This window comes from Scardinius erythrophthalmus, assembly GCF_964197995.2.
Source record: "Scardinius erythrophthalmus genome assembly, chromosome: 5".
Classification (NCBI taxonomy): Eukaryota; Metazoa; Chordata; class Actinopteri; order Cypriniformes; family Leuciscidae; genus Scardinius; species Scardinius erythrophthalmus.
In genome coordinates, this window is record NC_138225.1 from 46,607,914 (window position 1) to 46,628,823 (window position 20,910).

The 20,910-nt window shown below is 35.8% G+C and overlaps 2 protein-coding genes across 3 annotated transcripts; both read left to right on the forward strand.

Moving 5' to 3' along the window:
• The first annotated feature begins 2,234 nt into the window (after positions 1–2,234).
• Positions 2,235–9,571, forward strand: LOC308691095 (PRKR-interacting protein 1 homolog). The gene is made up of 7 exons (XM_081365988.1): positions 2,235–2,441; positions 3,434–3,664; positions 3,777–3,855; positions 6,485–6,585; positions 8,791–8,876; positions 8,962–9,023; positions 9,336–9,571. Exons 1-7 carry the CDS (start codon positions 2,271–2,273, stop codon positions 9,425–9,427), a joined length of 822 nt encoding a protein of 273 aa, XP_081222114.1. The 5' UTR covers positions 2,235–2,270; the 3' UTR covers positions 9,428–9,571.
• Positions 9,572–11,151: 1,580 nt separating this feature from the next.
• On the forward strand, positions 11,152–20,656 carry upk3b (uroplakin 3b). 2 transcript variants are annotated; one of them, XM_081366233.1, is made up of 6 exons: positions 11,152–11,284; positions 14,707–14,850; positions 16,441–16,672; positions 18,968–19,047; positions 19,136–19,265; positions 19,892–20,656. In XM_081366233.1, exons 1-6 carry the CDS (start codon positions 11,221–11,223, stop codon positions 20,085–20,087), a joined length of 846 nt encoding a protein of 281 aa, XP_081222359.1. In that variant the 5' UTR covers positions 11,152–11,220; the 3' UTR covers positions 20,088–20,656. The 2 variants fall into 2 exon arrangements, with proteins under 2 accessions (XP_081222359.1, XP_081222360.1); XM_081366234.1 differs by lacking the exon at positions 11,152–11,284 and adding an exon at positions 14,400–14,597.
• Positions 20,657–20,910: the final 254 nt, after the last annotated feature.

Sequence of the window (20,910 nt, forward strand, 5' to 3'; positions counted from 1 at the left end):
AATAGAAAGAAAACCTTTTTCGCACTTTGTCTATGTGGCAATTTTTTTTAATGGTCAGAAACTTCACTTATATGTCAAACTTTACAGTTGTATTTAAATTTACTGTTCTGGAGGTTATATGTCATTTATCATTTTCCTGATTTAATTAATGTTTTAGTCTTAAATCCCTTTTTAAAAACCTTTTAATCTAAATGTCAACAAAATGAAACAAGAATTTTGAACCTTGCTTTTTCCAGTGTTCAGATATCTGTTATGGAAATGTATGCAAATGAGTGCATATTTAATTAGATAATGCCTCAATTGTCTATTTAAACACTTAAGGAACTTGTCATACTCAACTGGGAAGTATGGTGAAACTTTTTACACTATTCATACGCAATTTTAGATATACGTAACACTTTATTTCAAAAGTCCACTTTAGACATTCTAGGCCTACTAAGTTACTTTGCACCTACGTCACCTAACTCTCATTAGTAGACTGTCTGCTTAATATCTGCTAACAGTTTATTTTGATGATCCACCAACAGACATTCACTGACTACAAGTAACTTAGCAACATGTCAACTTATTCTCCCAACCTGAACCCTATCCCTAACCTAACAGCCTACTAATATTCTAATGAGAGTTAGTTGAGTTGCAAAGCTACTTATAGTTAGAAGAATGTCCAAAGTGGACCATCTAAATAAAATTTAACCTGGTATTTTACTGTAAAACAAGAAAAAAAAAGAAGAGACAAATGCTGTATGGGGGCAATATCATGATGCTAGCTCGCTCCAGCATGTTTGAGGAATTACCCTACACAAACCGTTTGTGATTGTAATCGGAAAATCAACAGCGGCATTGTGTGGATCTGTTAGGCTGGGCCAGATCTGGCAAACACGGCCGAGTGGTGATGTGAGATACTGCTATGGTTGAATTCTGCTGAATATTTCACTGCAATGATAACTATAAAATCAAAACAGCCCCTCTCTGCTGAGATATCATGTTCAAAAAACTCTATACGCGATGATTATAATGTTGCAGCCTGGGAACTAATGCATTTAACATCACATACCGCTGGCATTGACATAATGTGCAAATTAGGTCCCCCTAGCATAACAAGGACACAAAACACCTTTCTGTTTCACACTTAATTTATTTTATTTCATTTTATTTCAAATAAAACATTCTCTGTTGCCTCACCACTCACTAATGTCTGTCTTCACTTCCTGCCACAAAAGAGGGAAAGACGGTATACGGCGACAGTTATGTCATTGTCAAAACATGTTAGTGCTTTACGAGTTGACGGTGGTGAATCACATGGTGACTATGTTGGCCAATGTGGATTGTCTTTAATAGGCCTGTTGGGTCACGCGACATGTTGGGAGAAAAAATATTTTCCAAACCAGTTCTGAATGATGCTGAGAGTATTTTGAATGAAAGGATTTGCAAGTGAATATTGTATTGCATGAAATAAACATAAAATTATGTTCCAGTTTGAAATACTACAGGTGGTTTTAGGATCTAAAAACAGATGTGGCAGATATGCATCCTAATTTATATGTGCATCTAAATACAACTCTGAACAAATAGGGGTGGCAGCTGGCAAGCAATGGAAATGATGACCTTGCCCTGCCTGTATGCGTCCTGTTGAGGAAGGGTGAGGCGATATCTATAATAAGGATGATATTCCTGGATGAACTGCAGCTTTTCTGGAATGACTAGCACTAATAAAAAAATGAGTAAATAAAATCATGTTTTTCAATAGCATGTTTTTGGGCATATAGCATGAGATATGATATGATATATGATATGATATGATATGATATGATATGATATGATATGATATGATATGATATGATATGATATGATATGATATGATATGATATGATATGTTATGATGAAACAAAGAGGAAATTATGTTAGCAAGATTAAGACAGTGGAAAACAAGGTGTATCACATGAACGATGTGAATGATGTTTGAAGGATTTCAGAAAATAAGTTGTGAACGTTTTTGAACACTAAACACAATAATCAACATACTTTTAAAGGAACAAGATTTAGTAACTTTCTCCAAGACTTTGCAGTGTTGTGGAAGCTGAAGTCAATCAATCAATCAATCAATCAATCAATCAATCAATCAATCAATCAATCAATCAATCAATCACCAAATCAATCAATCAATTCGATTACAAAGACAACATCAAACTATAATGTACCTATAATCTTGTTCTGGGACAAAAACCTTTTCGAAAAGAAAGATCTTTATTAGGATTAATCTGTTTATTTGCATGAACCGACTGAACGAATCATTTCAGAATGAATCGAATCACGTAATCTATCAAAATGTATTTGAAATATTTTTATTACAAAAAACTAAACAAAAGGCAAAGTCAAAGCAACTCAAGAGAAGAAAAGCCCAGTTACAAAGACACAGGATACTTTATCCTCCATTTGAAAAGGTAGGCTATATCAAAGAATATTTTGTACATGTTAAAGAATTTCCCATTTCTTCATAAAAGAGGAAAATTAAAAGAATAGTTCACTTAAAAATTAAATTCTGTCATTATTTACTCACCTTCAAGTTGAGGGTGAATTAATTTCTTTCTTCTGCTTGAACACAAAAGAAGATATTTGGAAGAATGTCAGTAACCAGACAGTTGATGGACCACTGACTTCCATAGGGGGAAAAAATACTATGGAAGTCAATGGGGTCCATCAACGGTTTGGTTACTGACATTCTTCCAAATATCTTCTTTTGTGTTCAGCAGAAGAAAGAAATACATACAGGTTTGTGACAACTTGAGGGTGAGTAAATGATGACAACGTTTTTATTTTGTTTTTCACTATTCTTTTAAGTAATTGTTAGCACCTGCGACCTCCACGTAGCGCTTACGACTGCCGCAATGCGCCCCCTACTGGTAGTCGTATGAACTTTGAATTTGTTTGTGACATTTGCAAAAACATAAACATCCAAACATAATCCAGTGAAAAGGAATAACATGATTACTATAAATTAAATAAAAACCTAATAGAGGCACTTAACGTAAGTAAATATGGAAAGCAAAGTGGATTGTCACATCTTCACTAAAGCGGAAAGTTTGAGACGAACCGATTCACCAGAAATGATGAATCGGATTTTCCAACGTTGCATAGACGAGACGCAAGAACAAACCGATTCACTCGAAACAGATTTACCGACAATTTGGTAGGCCTACTATTACCTAATTACATTGTTACATGTCCAAAAAAAACCATGTTAATTTTAGTGGGGATTATGGGGATGACATCTGGAGGATGCATGGTTTATTTTCTATTTAATGTCTTGTATATGCCTACTATATATTTATTTGATATAATAACTCAGACGGAGACTTATACTATTAACAATCAATGCAAAACTACATCCAGTCGTTTGCATGTGCTATTTATTTTATACCCAAAATCGATGTAGATCCACATCAGTCCAATAGGTGGCACTATGTGGGCTCAGATATGTGATCTACCACAAAAAAGACCCGAAGATCTTCTCGAAGAAGAAGAAGACGCTGGAAGGATCATGGCGGAGGAGAAGAAAGATGCCCGATCAGGGAAAGCTCCTAGAAAAGAGTCTCAGCCTCTCATTATCGCCAAAACTCCAGCAGAGGAGCAGCGCTTGAAGTTGGAGAGATTGATGCGAAATCCCGTGAGTTAAAGCTTTACATCAAACTAGCGGGTTTCGTTGGAGTAGTAATGGTGCTACCGAACTGTTTGCATTGCACACCAAACAGTGCTATGTTTTATATTGTGTTTTTAAGGATAAACCTGCACCCATACCAGAGAGACCCAAGGATTGGAACCCACGCGCTCCACCAGAGTTTGTGCGGGATGTGATGGGTTTGTGTCGTTTGTTTACTCTCTCAGATCTAGGCATGGGAATCGAAAGAAATGTAAAGATTCGCTCTCAGAACGACCCAGGTGCCTTATTAAAAGCACCATTAACGATTCTTTTAGTACTTTTGAGTTAGAAATATGTAACGTTATAGAAAAAAATATGATTTTTGAGTTGAGTGATCTTTTTGTTTGAGTTTCCAATTGAGATAACTGCAGATTTTAGCAGGGCCGGTATAGCGCAAAAGAAACGTTTAAACTTAATACAATTCTTGCAAAGAGAATAATAATAACCAATAATTGGTCATAAATATATTAAGTAAAATCTCATGTAATTAAACGTGTGGTTGTGGTAACCTCATTCATTTTCAACTGATTAACTTTCATAAATTCATGACAAACATACATGTCACAAGTCAGGTCCGTTTAACATATTAGTACCACTTCTTGGTTCAATCATATGTGAATTTGCAATTGCAGTTTAGTGAATGAAATGAATTCAGGAACGATTCAAATGTTTCACAAACGTTTTTGATTCACTAAAGAAGAACTGCTCATAAAGAATCGGGAATCAGAAACTACAGGTGGCTGTATGTTCGGCTGAGTGATGTTGTGGCGCCGCTGAATAAGTAAGCTTCAAGAAAAGCTTTCAGAGTATTTGGATTGTGCATTTCAAAGAATTGTTTTTAAACCACTAGTTTTGTTTGTTTGACGTGCATCAAATAGTAACTTCCCCATATTGTCACTGGCTGCACCAACAGGTAGTCCATCCCCAAACTCATGCCTTTGGCACTGAGCTGTCTCCACGATTTGAGACTGGCTAACACCCTCGGTTTAAAAAAAAAAATTGCAATTGCAACTCAACTTATGGGATAATTTGTTAGTTTAACTGCTTCGATTGCTCTCCTCATTTGTAAGTTGCTAAAGCGTCTGCTATATGATTATATGTAAATGTATGGGTTAGTTCACCCAAAAATGTGTTACTCGTCCTTATGTTGTTCCAAACCCATAAGACTTTCGTTCATCTCCGAAACACAAATTTTAGATCTTTTAAATGTAATCTGTTGAGATTTCTGTCCCTCCATTGCAACTACCACTTTGTCGCTTCATAAAGAAATAAAAAAAAAACTTGTGGTTCTTGCGGAAGCTCAAACGTGATGCGTAACACGAGAATGAACCTCATTGGTTCTTGCGGAAACTCAAACGTGATGCGTAACACAAGAATGAACCTCATTGGTTCTTGCGGAAGCTCAAACGTGCTGCGTAACACTAGAATGAACCTCATTGGTTCTTGCGGAAGCTCAAACGTGATGCGTAACACTAGAATGAACCTCATTGGTTCTTGCGGAAGCTCAAACGTGATGCGTAACACGAGAATGAACCTCATTGGTTCTTACGGAAGCTCAAACGTGATGCGTAACACGAGAATGAACCTCATTGGTTCTTGCGGAAGCTCAAACGTGATGCGTAACACGAGAATGAACCTCATTGGTTCTTGCGGAAGCTCAAACGTGATGCGTAACACGAGAATGAACCTCATTGGTTCTTGCGGAAGCTCAAACGTGATGCGTAACACGAGAATGAACCTCATTGGTTCTTGCGGAAGCTCAAACGTGATGCGTAACACGAGAATGAACCTCATTGGTTCTTGCGGAAGCTCAAACGTGATGCGTAACACGAGAATGAACCTCATTGGTTCTTGCGGAAGCTCAAACGTGATGCGTAACACGAGAATGAACCTCATTGGTTCTTGCGGAAGCTCAAACGTGATGCGTAACACGAGAATGAACCTCATTGGTTCTTGCGGAAGCTCAAACGTGATGCGTAACACGAGAATGAACCTCATTGGTTCTTGCGGAAGCTCAAACGTGATGCGTAACACGAGAATGAACCTCATTGGTTCTTGCGGAAGCTCAAACGTGATGCGTAACACGAGAATGAACCTCATTGGTTCTTGCGGAAGCTCAAACGTGATGCTTAACACGAGAATGAACCTCATTGGTTCTCGCAAGTCAAGCGAACATGCTTGAGCTTCATTTACCACAACTGATGTGTGCGTTGATGAATGTTTAAATGTGAAAAAAAGCCTAAATTAAATCTGTTCATCATATAAAGCGGTCGTGTCTCTTTAAATTTGCTCTAAACCGCTCAATTCATATGGATTAGTTTTACAGTCTCTTTATGACCTTTTTGAAGTTTCAAAGTGGTAGTTGCATAGCTGTCAATGGAGGGACAGAAATCTCAGATATTTTTTTAAATATCTTCACGTGTGTTTCGAAGATGAATGAAAGTCTTACGGGTTTGGAACAGACATGATGGTGAGTAAATGATGACAGAACTTTCATTTTTGGTTAAACTAACCCTCTAACAGTGAATGACCCAATATGTTTGTTGATTTATGTTGTAATATCAAGTTTTCATATGGGTTCATATTTTGTCTAGTACATACTCTTTAATGTCCAATGCCTGTCCATTGATTCCAACATTCCCAGAATTTCTGCCCACAAAATAATGTCAGGATACCAGAATTTATTTATTAGTAATTTAATTGTATTTAACTCCACCCCACCACTCTTCAGGGCTATGGAGATGTGCGTGTGTCTTTAGCGAGTGCTCTAATGTTTGATTTTCTCAGGTTCCAGTGCTGGCGCTGGCAGTGGTGAATTCCATGTGTATAGACATCTGCGCCGTCGAGAGTATCAGAGACAAGACTTCCTGGAACGAATATCTGAGAAGGTAGGGTTATTTCTGCCTAAAGCCTGTTTTATACTTCTGCGCCGAACTGCCGCCGTAGCTACGTCGTAGGCTGTGTGTAGCGCGCGTACCCTACGGCGTACCCTGACGTGCACCTCTCCAAAAATGTAACAACGCGTCAATTCTACGCGGACACAAGCGCGGTGATTGGTCTGCCAGAACCCCTCCCTCGGGGTTTCACATGCTCCCTAGGTGCGCGTCAACGCGGACAACGACACAGAAGTATAAATTAAAACCAACACGTTGCCTACGGCGTATAGGCTCCGGCGTAGGTCCGACGCAGAAGTATAATGAGGCCTTAAAGCACTTGTAGGAGCCAAAATAAATGATTGTTCAACCACTAGATGGCGGTGTGGACTAGTGGTGTAGGTGTAGGTCACCTGTTCAATTTCACATGTTTAACTTACAAGGTTGTATCGGGGGGGAACGAATGGTTCTTATCATAGATGCATGGGAAAACAAAAACAATTGTGTTTTTGTGTGGACAGTGTTTATTCCAAAGTAAGAGTGAAGAACATCTTACTACCTTGCCCTGGCTTATTGGAAAGCCACTACAGCATATGATTATTAACTAGAAGCTGCTTTAGTGTGTATGCATGTCACTAGTTCAGTTTACACTAGGGCTGTCACTAACAATTATTTTGGCAATCGAGTAATTGGTCGATTATTTTGACGATTAATCGAGTAATCAAATGAACAACCGTTTACAAACTGATGTATTCTCCTGTGTTGGCTTTAGGGGTGTGCGATATATATATCGTCTGCGAAAATATCATAATTGTTGTTTTAACGATGTGCGATTTGACATTATCGAGTATAGCCTATCCCTCACACACACCCAGAGAGTGCATGCATACATACGTGATGTAGATTAGACTATTGCAGGTACGCATTTAGAGTGCACGCTTTCACTGCGCGATTTAGTCTTTATTTATATCATTTAGTAATAAATATCACAAGAGTACAGTTTTTCTCCAAATATCAGCATGACAAATGTGATATTGATTTTTATTAGTTTATTAAACAAGAAGTTAATATTAAGTGACTTACATTTTAGACACCATATTGCCTGCTTTTGCTCTATTATGCCAAAGAAAATAGTTTAAAACAGCCACACACGGCGGTGTTTCTTTAGCACAGCTTTATGAATGAATCTTTTCTTACAGCTTTATGAATGAATCAGTTGACTAGGATAGATTAAGATAGTCAAATGCTTCTTTCCTTGAATGAATCAGCCGTTTGAATGAATCGGTTGAATCTCAATGATTCGCTTATTACTAGTGACTTGCTGCCACCTACTGGCGGTTTCAGTTTCACATTTAAAGTATCTTTTCTTGTTTTAAATAATTTCAATATTCAATATTGCAAAGATGAATTTTGTTGATACTGATTTCATTTGTTTGGCAACAGCCCTGTTGTGTCTTATTTTTATAATTGAATTTGATTACATTTATGAAATTGACACAAAAGATGATGCGTGCATATAATTAGGTTTAAAAAATGGCTTTATAAAGGTAAAAATGCCAATATTAGGTAAAAATCAATTGAAACTTATTGGAAAAAATAATTTCTGTCACTGCTGTGAGTGAACTGACAAAAACTTTAGGAGTTGGCCGTCCACGACAGTCCTAAACCTGCCAAAGTGCCAACACAATAAACACACTCAGCAAAATATCGTCTAATAATCGTTATCGAGAAAATCCCAGAAAATATCAAGATATCCATTTTTTTTCAATATCACACAGCCCTAGTTGGCTTAGATTTATAAATTAAGTTACGAATCTGGTGAAATGGCACACACTGCGTACCTAGATGAACATTATAAGCAACCCAGACGTATGCAGAGATGGAATGCAGTTCTACCTGTTATTTGTAGAGGCTTAAATAACTGAATTTGGGTGTGGCGTCAGAGTAGCGGTGGATGTGCTCTTCTCTCAAGCTCACGGGTTCAGATGTATATTTTGCTGTTGCTGTGACGATCAATATTGAGTTGAGTTTGCCAGTGTAATGTTTAGATGTTTGTGTGAATAAAAGATTGTGTCTCTTCAGAAGACTTTAAACCGCTCTATTAAAATCAAATGTTGTTAAATATTTATGGGGTCTGTTTTCAAGAGTAAAAAAATATATATATTTCAAGATGGAGTTTACCAAATATTGGTTCACATTTAATTTGTTTCACTTTTGCAGCAAAAGCTGGATGAAGATTATATTGCGAAGGTGAAAGAAAACCAAGAGGCTGCTGTGGAAAGAACAGCCAAACGCAGAAAGAAGAGGTTTGCAAAATACCATCTTGTGTTTGATTCAGAATCTCTAGAAAGCTCCAAGTTTCTAAATCTCAATTTTTCTTTTGTCATTTAGGGAAAAGTTGAAGCAAAAGAAGTTGATGGCCAAGAAAGCCAAGATGGAGAGCCAGAAAGAAGGTTAGAGATAATAAAATAAAGTTTTCATTCCCTTGTTCATTTTCTGTGGTATTACTGAATTTAATCACAGTGGCCTTTTTTTATTAGCAAAAACAGGAAGGTATCTACTAAATAAGCAAATAATTCTTATATTAATAATAGTTAACAGTTAATTGATTTGGCAAAAAGGCTAAATCCTAAATAAATGCCTCAGTGTTGTAACATCATAAATGTGAATATTTAATATATATGCTGTTTTTGATTGACAGCACAGGTTATCATCATGAGTTTAGGTCATTTTAGCTTTCATCTAAGCGGTGTTTGTGTCAGCAGGCTCTGAGGAGTCGTCGTCTTCCTCGGCTTCTGAGGCAGAGGAACGAGATGATGATGCAGAAGTGCCCAGCTTCATCATGGGGAAGAGGTGAACGAATGAAGGAATGGAAATATCCAGCATATATTACCATGTGATGCCTAAAACACCTCAAGCAGAGAACGATTATCAGATTGTGCTCTGACAACACTCTTTGTAATGTTTCAGAAGTGCTCTGGCATCCTTTATGGTTGATGTTAAACGCTTGAGGTTGATGTGGTCTGATGTTCAACACTTGACTTAGACATTTGAAAAACTATGTTTTTCTTCACTGGAGTGTCGATAAAATAATTTGGTAACACTTTACTTGAAGTCTTCATTTATAATGAAGCATTAAATATGCTTGTAATGCACCTTATAATGTGTTGTATAATCTCATTAATAATTGTAATCTCAGTTATAATATACTAATACTTATCTATTCATTGAACACACCTTTAGAAAGGATAATGCATTGATAAACACGACAAACAATACTTTGGTTACAATTATTTTTGAAAAGATATAATTCATTATTATGTGCACTATGAATACATTTATAGTGCATTATGCATAAAGGCTTTAGGTAAAGTGTTACCAATAATTTGACCAGGATTGACTTTTATTCTGTTGTAAATATGTATTTTTTAAATAAACAGCAAAGGGACTAGTTGTGTTTGCGCTTTTAATGAAACATTTTGTGGCTGCTGGAAAGTCAGCTTTGCAATTACAGGAAAAAATTAAAAAGTTATTTAAAAATGTAATATCTTACAATATTACTGTTTTAACTACCGGTATTTTTGATCACACAACAATGCGGCATTGAGTATGAGAAACTTTTTTTTTTTTAAACAAACAAAAAATTGTAAGAGTTAAAATACATGTATACATACACACATATGTGTACAGTATATAAAAATGAATGCATTTTTGATGCATTATATATACGCAGTATTTTTTATGCTATTTCCAGAGAATAACTTTGACATTGATGCACCAGATTAAATATAGGAATTTATGGATATTGTGTTATTACTATGTCATGATTTCAACTCTCCAATCTTTGCAAATATTATATATTCTGAGTTTTACACATTCACATATATGCGTTTAACAGAAAGAGAACGTTAGAGAAATTGTCGAGGACGTCTGACTATAAAGTTAATATGCTTCATGTCTAAGCTGGTCTGGTTGAGCTGGTTTTACCTCAGACAAACACAATAATGTATATTTGATTACAGTTTTTGGGGTTGCAGAATATGCGTAGTTTGTCACAGAAAATATGATGGTGTAAATAAATTGTTTTCATGCTTAAGGTATTAATGTTCTTCCCTCAAGACATTAGGAATTAAGAACTGCATGTGTTATTATTGGTATATTGTATGAGTTAACTCCACGCCCCTGCTTTTGGATATCGTGTCAACGCACGTCATCTGATTGTTTTGTGGTAATGGGGTTTGTTAACTTTAACATTACTCATTCAAACAGCCTTTCGTTCGACGAATTTATTTTCCATTCAAGCATCAGATATGTTGGTCACGTGCAATGACTACACAATTGTAGGTACTTTGAGACTGTAATTGTGGCACTGTCAATTCAAAAATATTTAAGCAGAAATCATTTTAATGATTCAAGCCTTTTTCAAAGCTTACAAATGAACAATAGTAAGACCTTGGAATTTCAAAGCACTTTTTTGTGCCCAAAGTACCTCCCAGTTTCTACACACCCTCATGAGAAACTCCACTCCCTTCAGCTTCTTTTTATACGAGTTGATTCGTATCTGCCAGGCTGATTATTGAATTTCACCAGCTAGGTGTGATTCTACTCTGGATTTTAATAATTAGAAACTATCTGCGTCCTTGTTCCAAGATGAACACAAATGCAATGATCCGTTTGATGTCATTGCTGTCTATCTGGATGTGGACCGGACAAGGTAAGTGCATTTTAATTATCAGTGTTTGTTTGGTCTTTTTATATGGTTGTTGTTAGTAAAGAGATCTAGGGTAAAACTTAAGTTTAGGGTCCAATTCTCACTATTGACCACTTATTAGCATGCATATTACTAGAATATTAGCTGTTTATTAGTGCATATTAATGCCTTATTCTGCATGACCATATTCTATATCCCTTAATCCTACCACATACCTAAATTAGTAAGGTAACATAACTATTAATTATCAGTAATTAGGATTTTATTGAGGTAAAAGTTATAGTTAATAGTGAGAATTGGACCCGAATCTAAAACCCCAGATCTGGTTTTAGCATTACATCACAAATACACTTAATTTATTCTCTAATCATGCTGCTTACATTTAATCTCAGTTTAACCCTACTCCTCTCCATTATGACCTGAAATTAGGATATTTTAAAAATCAGGTCTTCATCTGAAACTTCATCACACACAAAGTGACTAGATTCTTTGAGTTTTTGTGGTGGTCTTAAAAATAGTAACAAATCCTTTACTCACGGGTCAATTTGACCCACATAAGGAATAAATGGGAAATATGGGGAAACTTTTTATCAATTTGTTACACGCACACACACACACACACACACACACACACACACACACGAATGAAGATATCAGACTATAGAACATTCCAAAAAAACCACATTCTATCAGTCACAATGCAGATTTCACAGATATGAAGTGAAACACATTTACAATGCAGAACAAATAACATATAGTTCATAAACTCTTTTTGAATATTTGTACTAATGACCCAGCTTGTCCATTAATTAAGATTTTTAGACCATAAAACATTTTTTATGTTTTTTTTTTTTCACTTATGAATTAAAAATAAAAATAGAAAAATGTGGCTAAATATTGCAACTGCACTTTATTTTACAGTACATGCACTTCCATGCACTTACCTAAGAAAGTACTGGTTAATACACGGTAACTACATGGGTTAAGGGTAGGTTCAGGGTTAGTACCTAGTTATTACCCAGTTATGCAATTACTATAATAAGTACATAGTATATGGGGAACAGAACTGTAAAATAAAGTGCTGCCAATATTCCTAATAAGCAATACATACAAATGTATAATATTATGAATAGGGACATACAAATTGGATGAATTTTATTTATTTAATATATATTTGCAGAAAAAAATTAAAGAGTGTTCCGTTTTCTTCCCACGGAAAGGGCAACCCAGTGAACAAAGGATATTACTCGGTATTCCACATTTATTTGTTTATTTTTTCACAAAGGATAACCAGGTAATAAACCTGAAATAAAAAGAAATGCAACGTTAATAAAATCAGAATCAGATCATTCAGGTAGTGACCATGACCAACAGTGTTAAGAATCAAGTGTGTTTTAACTTTTAAATGGAGTAATTTTTTATAAAATCAGCTATTGTCATGAAACTGCTCAGAGACACAAGGTTGAGGATCCAAACACAGAAGTTTATTGAAAGGATAATCCACAATCATAGTCCAAAACAGGCAAAAGATCAAAACCAAGACACAAGGATACAAGGCTCAGAAATACAGTACAGACACATAAAAAACTTCACAATTAATGATAGAATGAACCAGGCTTATATAGACAGGGACTGACAAGGTAAAGAGAACTAGCTGAGAACAATCAAGAGTGATGAGACCAGGCAGAGGATTGTGGGAAGTGTAGTCCGGGACAGAATAACAATGAATAAGAGGGTTAGGGTTAGAGTGCCCACTGGTGTACATCCAGGCCACAACAGCTGGTGATCGTGACATTTGTCTGGTGGGCTATGTGTTAACATCTGTTAGTTGAAATTGTTTATTCAGAGTAGTACTAACAATTTATGATACCTTTTTGTTAAAACCATTAACATTTTGCAGATTCTGCAAGGTGTACTTGTATAACTTAGCATTTTTAAATGCATTTACTCCCTTCAAGTTGTTCCAAACCTGTATGAACTTCTTTGTTCTGTTAAGCACAAAAGAAGATATTTTGAAGACTATGGGTAACCAAACAGTTGATGGACCCCATTGACTTCCACAGTATGAAAAAATAATACTATCGAAGCCAATGGGTTTCATCAATTGTTTGGTTACTGACATTCTTCAAAATATCGTTATATATATATATATACACACACATTTTTTTACTACAGAAATGCATACAGAAATGATCTTTTACCCTTTCTCTCATCACCCCACTCTCCTCTCTTCCCAATCTTCCAAACAATAACTATGATAATAAAGATAGTAATATGATTTTATGATTAATATGGGTATCTGTGCACCCCCCACAGGGCCAAGCCCACACCCACCCGACCCCTGCCCAGCATACCCGCTATTACTTATAATTCCTCTCCTCCCCCATAGTTAGACATAGAGTGTATGCAGCGCACACAATGATTTGTTTTTATTATATTGTAAAATATATATTTTTTGTGTTCAGCTCAAGAAAGAAATTCATACAGTTTTGGAACAACTTGAGGGTGATGAAATGATGACAGAATTTTCATTTTTGGGTGAACTATCCCTTTAAGTATCATTAATTATAGCAAGTCATAGGAACACTTTTTTAAATGGCCTAATTCACAGATACTAAAGACTAGACTCTTAGAAGAAAAGTTTCTATATGGAGCCTTAAAGGGTTCTGTCAGGTGCTTCATATAATCTTGTAGGGGTTTCCATCATGGAATTATTTTATGGATTTGAATTGAATACATTTTGTTTTCATTCTTTTTTTTTGGGGTAAAATTTTATGAATTAAACGGCTCGTAAACATACTTTATCACTTGAAAAAAATGGGGAAAAACATTAAACATGAAAGTACTATGCAATGATTCAAGACATTTGCCCTTAATGGTTCATATGGAACCTTTTTGGCATTAAAATTGAGTAAAAAACCTAGGATTCTGTATAGAAACCCACTGAACCTTTGTTCTTAGAGTGTTAAAGAAGCCTTTCGAACAGGAGTGTCCAATCCTGCTCCTGGAGGGCCGCTGTCCTGCAGAGTTCAGATCCAACCCCAATTAAACACACCTGAACCAGCTAATCAAGGCCTTAGGCATACTAGAAACTTGTTGCAAGCTATAGCTAAACTCCAGGAGCAGGATTGGACGCCCATGTCATGTTCATACAAGTCATAGAAATCCTAGATAGAGCCTCAGGAGAAACACACAAGAAGGCAAGACTGAGCCTGTGTGTTCTGTTCCTTGCCCAGTTTTTCAATCAATACACCTGTACCACTGCAAATATTTGGGGTTGTTAGGTGTAACGCGATCCATTTTTTTCCCATGACAGGTGCAAGTGAATTAGGGCTGAACCTGCTATTATTCTGTGACAGACTAAAGTTGGAACAATGTGGTCATTTTCAAAATGTCTCTTTAAATGATTATTTTTCTGTCTACAGGTCAGACATTCCAGCCGCAGCTCTCACCTACTGATTTACAAGGCATAATCACCAGCAATACGGTAATACTGAAGCAGCCGTATTGTGTTTTTGATCAGGCGTGCGATGGCTGTGAGATATGGCTGGTGGCTGCGCGGAGCTCAGGTAAAATATATTTACAAATTAAGGTCAGGGTACAATGATTTAATAGGTTTATTTTATTTTGTTTGTAAATATATAATATATAATGTAAATTGTTTAAATAATATAAGGTATATACATGAAAATATTTCTTAAAAATATATAGGTCACACATATATATGATCACGCACATCAGGGCTCAACAATATGGACAGCCAGTGCTATATCCCTTAATTAATTGCGATTAATCGTTGCCCAGCACTAATACACAATACCGTTCAAAAGTTTGGGGTCAGTAAGATTTTTAATGTTTTTAAAAGAAGTATCTTCTGCTCACCAAGGCTGCATTTATTTGATTAAAAATACAAACAAAAACAGTAATATTGTGAAATATTATTCCAATTTAAAACAGCTGTTTTCTATGTGAATGTACAGTAAAGTGTAATTTATTCCTGTGATCAAAGATGAATTTTCAGCATCATTACTCCAGTCTTCAGTGTCACATGATCCTTCAGAAATCATTCTAATATGATGATTTGATGCTCAAGAAACAGTTATGATCATTAATGTTGAAAATAGTTTTTTACATTTTTATTTCATGATGCTATGATGAATAGAAAGTTCAAAAGAACAGCATTTTAAACACTACCCTTCAAAAGTTTCTGGTCAGTAAGAATTTTAACTGTATTTTTGGGGGAAAGAAATAAAATAAATCAATACTTTTATTCATCAAGGATGAGTTAAACTGATCAAAAGTTACAGTAAAGACATTTATAATGTTAGAAAATATTCTATTTTAAATAAATGCTGTTTTTTTACTTTATATTCTTCAAAGAATTTAAAAAAAATATTGTACACAACTGTTTTCAACATTGATAATAATAATTAATGTTTCTTGAGCATCAAATCATATTAGAATGATTTCTGAAGGATCATGTGACACTGAAGACTGGAGTAATGATGCTGAAAATTCAGCTTTGATCACAGGAATAAATTACACTTTACTGTACATTCACATAGAAAACAGCTGTTTTTTTTATTGTTTATCAAATAAATGCAGCCTTGGTGAGCAGAAGATACTTCTTTTAAAAACATTAAAAATCTTACTGACCCCAAACTTTTGAACGGTAATATATATATATATATATATATATATATATATATATATATATATATATATATATATATATATATATATATATATATATATATATATATATATATATAGTGCTGGGCAACGATTAATCGCAATTAATTAAGGGACATAGCACTGGCTGTCCATATTGTTGAGCCCTGATGTGTGTGATTTTAGGCTTGGTTTCAAAGACAGGCTAAGCTAGGAGTTCAATTAGGACATTTAGCTTTAATAAATGTGCATTTGAAAAACATTACTGGTGTGCATCTTGAGACAAAACAATGGCAATGACATATTTTAAGATATATCAGAGCAAGTTTCTGTCAGTTAATACAGCTCAAACATGCATTTTAGTCTGGGACGAGACCTAAGCCTTGTCTGTGAAATTGGGGGTTAGTGTTCTAAAATGTTGCAGGTCACTGAATATCTAATGCAAATGCTTCCATCTGTTTAAATGACCAAACCTCTTTCCCCTTTAGCAAACGGCACCTTCGATCAAGTTGCAAACTCAGCTCCCAACATCCTCACCCTGTCACCCTACCCAACAGCGTTTGACGCATCATCGCCAAACTTCTTTGTGACCAAAGTTGGACCTCTGGCAGGCTTCCCCTGTAATCAGTCCTCCAATGATTTCTACTTCAGAGTCGGAGCCGAGGGGAAATGTACTGGCGCCAACTGTAATGGAATATTACCTGATGGATCCACTGTTAGGTAGGACCTTTTAATGTAGGACCTGCAATGTGAACTCCAGACTTCATTTAACATATAGTTTATCGTTTCTAAAAACCCATAGGAAATTCTAAAGACAATTCATGTTGACTCTAAAATTCTTTTCCAGGATTTAAGATTACAAAAGCCAACACAACTCTCCTTTCGAAGTCATGTCGTCATTACTTAACTACATTTAGCTCAACTGTAAAAAAAAAAGAAAAAAAAAAAGCTTTTACTGCGAGTAGCGTTGACAAAACAGTGCCATAAGCAAAAATTTCCAAAAAAAGCTCAGTGTATATTGTCAATAGTGTAACGATGAATGAAGAATAGCTCACACTGAAGTCACTTTCAAATAAAGAAGCTTTCTGTTGGTCAACGCGACGAATCTGCATGACCAACTGAACCTGATGCGAAATCTGCATGGCGAAATTTTTCGCCCTCGCATGAAATTCCCATTGACGTGAATTCCTATGGAAATTACTGAGTGGATTTCGCCCATGAAAATTCTCTTAACATTGGTAAATGTGAACAAATGCGACCACATTAGTGAAATTTAGGCTAAATTCAGTAGTGTATCAAATCATGAATCACAGCTCACACAGAAGTCACTTTCAAATCAACAGCTTTCTGTTGGTCAACACGGGGATTTTGTTCAACTTGAACACAAGCCAAATCTGTATCGCTCATGGAAACTGCCAAACATGCCTATTGTAATTACTTGATTTCACCCATGAAATTTCGCTGAGTATTAGTAAATGTGACTGCACCTTTAGAAATCCTAATAATTTTATTGATGTTGTTAAAAAACTGCTTTAACAATAAATTGATCATGGATTTATTTGAGCAATATCACATGAACGAGTGCCACTGCTGAATATCTGCATTGCTGTGATATTCAGATCTACAGAACGACTGCAAGTGTAAGATTTCTTTTATACAACCGCTAAAGTTAATTCGATTTAGACACATTGGCTGTTTTTTTCCTTAAACCAAAAATAGTTTTAAAAGAAGTCAACCTTTGCCATTTTCTAATCAACAGACAGTAGTTGAATTCGTTCTTGAATTAATCAGTGCGTTAGAACTAAACATTGAGTGAATAATTCAATCAATCACTCATAAAGACAGTCACGTGTCGCCACCTACTGGTGTAACAATGTGACCTGCAGAAAGAGTCATTGAAAAATCCCCAACATAATGCACAGACTGCAGTATTTATTTATTTACAAGACTCTACAAAAGTATAATACTTCTTAAAGGAACACTATGTAGCTTTTCAACCTTCATAATATATTTCCAAGACCCTTGTGATGGTACATCGACTTACAATAGGTTGAATGACACGTCTGCCATAGCCTGACGGGGTCTGTATCGCTTTTACTGGCACTACGCAACTTCGGGGTTCGGGTAGTAACCCGAGCACAAAAAGAACTACAAAATTCGACTGCTTTACGGCATACGTCACTTCCCCCACCACTTCCTCAAATTTGGACGTGAGCGTTTATATAGGCTACTGTCTATGGACGTGAGAGGCCAACCAGCGTTTGTTTACGGCTTTCGTGCGTATGTTTTTGTCATGGGGGCTGTTTACACCTGGCCACTTAATGCGTTTTCTCAGATCAAATATCTATCCGATCGTGAAAAGACCAGGTGTAAATGCCCTCCGAAACTCGGATTTCTCATCACTAGAACATTCAAGACGGATTTGAATCCGATCGCTCAAACCACTTCAGGAGGTCTGAGACGAAACTGGACAAGTGTAAATGCATCTGGTTGTTGAAACCACATATGTAAATTGTACTCCTCCCAAAAATGTAAAAAAAAAACGTGTGAGAGCGTGTTATAGTCTATATGTTATTACCAGATATGGCGACGCTACTGGAACACGCATTACCGCAGCTGAGCATATTTATCAAGACAACGTGCAAACTATCGCAAATCAATGTGAAAGTAAGTCGTAGACGCTTAACACACAATCATCATCATTAAAAGTAAAGAAACTAAATGATCTTAAAAGGGCTGTTACTGCTCTCTCTTATGGCAGTCTTTGATTTTGAAATTTTAGCTGAATTTACGACAGTGCAAGTATTCCACAGCGACTCTAGGGGTCGCTGTTTGACAAAAACACAATTTCTCCACAGTGTGCCTTTTAAATGCTTGTATTCTTCTGCAATGCTGTCCTTTTTTTAAATATTGTAGTTTGTCAGAAGACTGCAGTTTCAAAGTAGCTTCTTAAACACTGGATTTAAGTTTGCTGTTAATGTATTGCAACAGTTTTTTACTTTTTGTTTTTCACAGTTTCAAGTATCTTCTTCTCGATGTGAACCACAAGATTGTTAATTCGTCAAACTGGTCTGAAAGCATTCCTCTTAAGACAAGTAAGAATTCATAATATCAAATCATTTGAATTACCACTCTGCTAAGTAATATTGGAGTAATTCATATCTTAATAATTTGTTCATACAGAACAAAACCCTGAAAGCATTAACGATGGTCTAAGTGCGAGATCTGCTGCCATGGTTGTCATTATTACCATCCTATGTGTGGCTGTGGCTCTGCTTTTACTCCTTTTCTTCATCATGTTATGCGTAGCCTAGTAAGTAAATCATTTAAATCATGTCCACCTCACAAATACAGTGGTCCCAAAATATAGACACTTGAATCATACTTTAAACACACAATTGATAGTTTATATCTCGCAATTCTGACATCTTTTCTCAGAACTGTGAGATATAAACTCGCAATTGTGTGTTATAAAGTGCAATTCTAAGGTTAAAAAAAAAAAAAAACACTGACTTTTTTTCCTCAGAATTTTGTTTATTTCTTGCATTTTCGACTTTATATCACACAATTCAGAATTGCAAGATGTAAACTCGCAATTGTGGGGAAAAAAAAGTCAGAATTGTGAGATAAAAAGTCGCAATTGTGTGTTATAAAGTGCAATTCTAAGGTAAAAAAAAAAACACTGACTTTTTTTCCTCAGAATTTTGTTTATTTCTTGCAATTGGGACTTTATATCACGCAATTGGGACTTTATATCACGCAATTCAGAATTGCAAGATGTAAACTCGCAATTGTGAGGAAGAATTGTGAGATAAATTACCTTTTTTATTTTTTATTCTGTGGCGGAAACAAGCTTCAATACTCAATATATGATTTCATGTAATGTCATCTAATGCCAGTGCAATTTATTTTCCTAACATCTGAATCTTGTCCATCCAGCTGTGGCAAGAAAGACAAATCCCAAGCGACATCTCCCATGAAAGTCATGAACTCAATCCGTATCCCCCGCTATGACATCCACAGCCTGAGGGGGTCAGCACACCCCTACGACAACCAAGGATACGTGTCGGAAGGGAAAAATTATTCCACATCTGAGACTCTGCCCAAGTCTGGAATACAGACACAGAAGCTGTGAGATCCATAGACACCATCATTGCATAGCCTATTCCAAGGGAAGCTAAACTACTATGCAGTATTTCCTCTTTCAACATGTCACAAGGCAAAATAGAGGAACTCTATGACACTCACATCAGAACTATTCCCTGTAGAACTGTTTTCTGTGTAATATCAAACCAGAATGGTTGTGTTGAAAGTTGATATTTTAGCCATTATCTTTTGTAAACTCTTTTGGCCTCAGTATTGTACGTGATCAAAAGAACAGATTGACTACAACATGCAAATTCACTAGATGGCGCTGCTCAGTAACCAAGCAGATGTGGGACTGTGACAGTCATAATTTACTGGTATTTACTGGTGCAGTTTTTCCTAACCTACATTGTTTTAGGGTTCAAATAGGCTTAAATATTCTTTCATCAACACCGAACCAGGAATTTGTTCCTTTTAACTGGATATTTGGTAACTATACAATAGAGTCTCAAATGTATACAATTGTTGTCAAAGCGTTCATTAACTAATGTTAACTGATAAACATTTTTATCTTAATAAATGTATTATTAAATGTTAAGATTAACATTAACTAAGATTAATAAATGCTGTAGAGTTGTTCATTGTTAGTTCATGTTAAAGTCCCCCCTGTGGTGAAAATCAAGCTTTTAATGTTGTTTAAATGTAAGTGTGTGTGTGTGTGTGTGTGTGTGTGTGTGTGTGTGTGTGTGTGTGTGTGTTATATATACTTTAAAGTGCCCCTATTATGCTATTTTAAAAGTTTCCTACTGTTGTTTTGGAGTCTCCTACAACAGGTTTACATGCATCAAAGGTCAAAAAACATTCATTTTCTC

Excerpts from the sequence above, each read along its gene's own strand:
- LOC308691095 (XM_081365988.1), top strand. The coding sequence starts at position 2,271 with ATGAACCGACTGAACGAATCATTTCAGAATGAATCGAATCACGTAATC. Across the intron at positions 3,665-3,776 it reads AGAGATTGATGCGAAATCCC|GATAAACCTGCACCCATACC; the intron begins GTGAGTTAAAGC and ends TGTGTTTTTAAG. Across the intron at positions 9,024-9,335 it reads GATGGAGAGCCAGAAAGAAG|GCTCTGAGGAGTCGTCGTCT; the intron begins GTTAGAGATAAT and ends TTGTGTCAGCAG.
- upk3b (XM_081366233.1), top strand. The coding sequence starts at position 11,221 with ATGAACACAAATGCAATGATCCGTTTGATGTCATTGCTGTCTATCTGG. Across the intron at positions 11,285-14,706 it reads CTGGATGTGGACCGGACAAG|GTCAGACATTCCAGCCGCAG; the intron begins GTAAGTGCATTT and ends TTCTGTCTACAG. Across the intron at positions 19,266-19,891 it reads ATCATGTTATGCGTAGCCTA|CTGTGGCAAGAAAGACAAAT; the intron begins GTAAGTAAATCA and ends TTGTCCATCCAG.